The 4,491-nt window shown below is 56.1% G+C and overlaps 1 protein-coding gene across 1 annotated transcript; it reads left to right on the forward strand.

Moving 5' to 3' along the window:
- Positions 1-771: 771 nt before the first annotated feature.
- fgf3 (fibroblast growth factor 3) lies at positions 772-3,820 on the forward strand. The gene is made up of 4 exons (XM_068601585.1): positions 772-1,070; positions 1,981-2,084; positions 2,830-2,941; positions 2,999-3,820. The coding sequence occupies exons 1-4, from the start codon at positions 827-829 to the stop codon at positions 3,283-3,285; spliced, it is 747 nt and encodes a 248-aa protein (XP_068457686.1). The 5' UTR covers positions 772-826; the 3' UTR covers positions 3,286-3,820.
- Positions 3,821-4,491: the final 671 nt, after the last annotated feature.

Genomic DNA, 4,491 nt, shown 5'->3' on the forward strand with positions numbered 1-4,491 from the left:
CTCTCGGGTCCCCCTGGAGGTTCTAGAGGGTCTGAAGGTTCCTCCCTCAGGTCTCTCGGGTCCCCCTGGAGGTTCTAGAGGGTCTGAAGGTTCCTCCCTCAGGTCTCTCGGGTCCCCCTGGAGGTTCTAGAGGTTCTGAAGGTCCCTCCCTCAGGTCTCTCGGGTCCCCCTGGAGGTTCTAGAGGTTCTGAAGGTCCCTCCCTCAGGTCTCTCGGGTCCCCCTGGAGGTTCTAGAGGTTCTGAAGGTCCCTCCCTCAGGTCTCTCGGGTCCCCCCGGAGGTTCTAGAGGTTCTGAAGGTTCCTCCCTCAGGTCTCTCGGGTCCCCCCGGAGGTTCTAGAGGTTCTGAAGGTCCCTCCCTCAGGTCTCTCGGGTCCCCCCGGAGGTTCTAGAGGTTCTGAAGGTCCCTCCCTCAGGTCTCTCGGGTCCCCCTGGAGGTTCTAGAGGTTCTAAAGGTCCCTCCCTCAGGTCCCGGCTCTCTTCAGTTCTCAGTGTAATTGAATCCCGCATCTCTCACTTCACAGGCCGATACCTCCGCCCCCCCCCCCCCCCCCCCCGCCCGCCCCCCTCCCTTTGTGTGCGGTCGGAGTTCAGCCTGTTGCCGCAGCTGCTGCTGCTGCGTCAGTCTGAGAGGCGCAGTCACAGCCGCAGGAGGGACCAGCAGCAGCAGCGGACCCACCTCGGGCAGAGGAGTGTGCGGGAGTCAGCGGGAGTCTGCGGGAGGCAGCGTGTCTGCGGGAGTGCGCGGGGCTGCGCGGGCCCCGACCCCTTGATGGGACCCCGAGAGCCGTGTTTTCGAACCCGTCGTCGCTGCCCGGCCATGCCACGATGCTGCTGATACCTCTGCTGGTGTTGCTGAGCCTGGTGCATGCCGCTCGGCCCCGGGCCCGCTGCGCCCCGGGCCAGGCGTGCGACCCCCGGCAGCGGAGGGACGCCGGGGGCCGCGGAGGCGTGTACGAGCACCTCGGAGGCGCGCCGCGGCGCCGGAAGCTCTACTGCGCCACCAAGTACCATCTCCAGATCCATCCCAGCGGGAAGATAGAAGGCTCCCTGGAGGAGAACAACCCGCTCAGTGAGTCTCTCTCTCACGCGCACACACACGCACGCGCGCGCATGATCCTGAATGAAATAAAAGGGTCAGATTCACTTGAGTGTCCGTTGGTGCTCTGATGGCTTCAGATGAGTGAACACGTGTAGTCTGGACTGCGCGTGTTGTTGTTTATTTATTTATGTGTTTGTTATTTTTCTTTGAGTCAACTCTCATATGATTAATGTATCAGGATCTATGTTCACTGTTTCACTGTCAGTCAGAGAAGCGCGTCCGCGGGCGAGCTACTGTGTGTGCGCGTGCGTGCGTGTGTGTGTGTATGTGTGCGGGCCTGTATGTGCGTTTTCGTGTGCGCGTTCGTGTGTGTGCGCGTGCGTGTGTTTGTGTGCGTGTGTGTGTGTGTGTGTGTGTGTGTGTGTGTGTGTGTGTGTGTGTGTGTGTGTGTGTGTGTGTGTGTGTGAGAGAGAGAAAGAGAGAGAGAGAGAGAGAGAGAGAGAGAGAGAGTGTGTGTGTGTGTGTGTGTGTGTGTGTGTGAGAGAGAGAGAAAGAGAGAGAGAGAGAGAGAGAGAGAGAGAGAGTGTGTGTGTGTGTGTGTGTGTGTGTGTGTGTGTGTGTGTGTGTCTGATTCATAATAAATAATGATCGTGTGTGTCAGCAAACACAACCAGATGTGTGTTCCTTCATTGTTTTACCAGACTTTGTTTGTTTGTTTGTTTTTGCATGAATTATTTTGTTGTGTTTCTTATTGATTTTGATGAGTTGCTCGTTAATCATTTATTGACACTATTATCACTATATTGCTAAAACATGATGTTTGAAATATCTTCTAATCACACAAGTTGGTATTAAACGTCCTGGCTGCTATGTGCTAACTGCTACGCTACATACATGTAGTATGTGTATGTAATTAAGATCATATGACTCTGTGTTGCAGGCATTATGGAAATGACAGCAGTGGACGTGGGCGTTGTGGCCATAAAGGGTCTTTTCTCCAGCAGATACCTGGCCATGAACGACAAGGGCCGGCTGTACGCCTCGGTGGGTACCACCTGACCTCACGGGCCGCACCATGTGACCTCACGGGCCGCACCATGTGACCTCACGGGCCGCACCGTGTGACCCCACGGGCCGCACCATGTGACCTCATGGGCCATACCGTGTGACCTCACGGGCCATACCGTGTGACCTCATGGGCCGCACCACCTGACCTCATGGGCCGCACCATGTGACCTCATGGGCCGCACCATGTGACCTCACGGGCCATACCATGTGACCTCACGGGCCATACCGTGTGACCTCACGGGCCGCACCGTGTGACCTCACGGGCCGCACCGTGTGACCCCACGGGCTACACCGTGTGACCTCATGGGCCGTACCACATGACCTCATGGGCCGCACCATGTGACCTCATGGGCCGCACCATGTGACCTCATGGGCCGCACCATGTGACCTCATGGGCCACACCATGTGACCTCATGGGCCGTACCATGTGACCTCATGGGCCATACCACATGACCTCATGGGCCGCACCATGTGACCTCATGGGCCGTACCGTGTGACCTCATAGGCCATACCACATGACCTCATGGGCCATAACATGTGTTATAATGCTCTTGCTATAACCCTCACCCTCATGCTAAGCCTCATGCTAACCCTCGTGCTAACCCTCATGCTAACCCTCGTGCTAACCCTCATGCTAACACTCGTGCTAACCCTCACACTCCCTGTGACCCACCAGCCGGTGCTGCTCGTGTCTCACTGTGTCTCCTCTCTTGTCTCCCAGGAAGTGTTCAACAAAGATTGTGAGTTTGTGGAGCGGATCCACGAGCTGGGCTACAACACCTACGCGTCCCGCCTGCACGCCACCGAGCAGCCGCCTCCCCCGGGCAGCAGCAGCGGCGGCAGCAGCAGCAGCAGTAGCAGCAGCAGCAGCAGCAGCAGCAGCGGTGGAGGCCGGCGGCGGGCCAGCGCCACGCGTCAGTGGTACGTGTCCATCAACGGCAAAGGCCGGCCGCGGCGAGGCTTCAAGACCCGCAGCACGGACAAGGCGTCGCTCTTCCTGCCCCGCGTGCTGGGCCACAAGGACCACGAGATGGTGCGGCGGCTGAGGGACAGTCACCAGCACGCGCAGCCGCTCGGCCCGCAGCCGCTCGGCCCGCAGCCGCTCGGCCCGCAGGCGGAGCGCCGCAGACGCCGACACAGAGCCAGGAAGGGACGCGGCCGCCGGCCGGAGGACTGAGCCTCCAACAGGAGCCTCATGGAGGACACGGAGTGGAAACTATATGGATTAACAGAGGTGGTGGTGATGATGATGAAGATGAAGAGGATGAAGGAGAGACAGTGTTGGGCACATGCGCCTATCAGATCTTTCAGGAGACTTTGACACACACACTCTCACTCACACACTCACACACACACACACTCTCACACACACACTCTCACACACACACTCTCACACACACTCACACACACACACTCTCACACACACACTCTCACACACACTCACACACACACACACACACACTCACACACACAGACTCTGAATTCATGCGTGTGATCGAGGTGTGAACTCGTGTATTAATATAGTTTTGTGTGTCTACTTTGTAAGAAGTTGTGTGTCCAGGTTGTGTAGACGTTCAGAGACTTCAAAGCGTCTCGCTTCACCAGCAGCAGCTTGTTGCTCCGGTGACGTGCTAACAAAACCACGTTCACAGCCCTCTCTGCCACATTCCCCTTGAAGACCCAAACTGAAAGCTGTACTTTGTATATTTTTACTAATGAGATATTTATTTGCTGCCTGTGTTGTAAGTTATTGATAATTCTGTTTCTGACCAGCGTTGCTGTTTGTTGGATAGTTTCCTGGTTCCAGTTTAGAGGAAGCATCTCGTAGTGGTTTCTCTGGAGAGACGCTCTGAGCGACATCATCGCTTCCTCTCACATCCTGAAACGTCTGAAGTCAGATCTGCTCTTGTTCTCTAAAGGTCAACAAAGGTTGTGATGGAGAAACGTTTCTTTCTTTTTCTCTTCCTTTGAGCTGCTGCAGCCTCAGTTTCAGCTTTTCTTTTCTCCTGCTGTGTTCACAGCAACATGTTGCTGTGAACACAGCAACATGTTGCTGTGTTCACAGCAACATGTTGCTGTGAACAGGAAGTGTCAAACAGCTGGAACCCAATGTGCCTCTCTACTGTTCAGCCGTTCATAGTGAGAACAACACACATGTAACTGTCAAATAAAACCTTTGCTCCTGTCACTGTGGTCCAACTGAAGCATTCTCCAGCTTCCTGCATGAAGCACACGACACGCAGAGCCGGCTGCTGCTGTGTGCTCCTGTTGCTGCAACGCGGCAGCAACTCATGCAACCTCCTGGAGGTTGCATGAGTTGCTGCAACGCGGCAGCAACTCATGCAACCTCCTGGAGGTTGCTCAGCAGCCTGGGATGTTTGGG

Source organism: Clinocottus analis, unplaced genomic scaffold (genome assembly GCF_023055335.1).
Source record: "Clinocottus analis isolate CAN_PGR_092001 unplaced genomic scaffold, fCliAna1.0.p SCAF_51, whole genome shotgun sequence".
NCBI lineage: Eukaryota > Metazoa > Chordata > Actinopteri > Perciformes > Cottidae > Clinocottus > Clinocottus analis.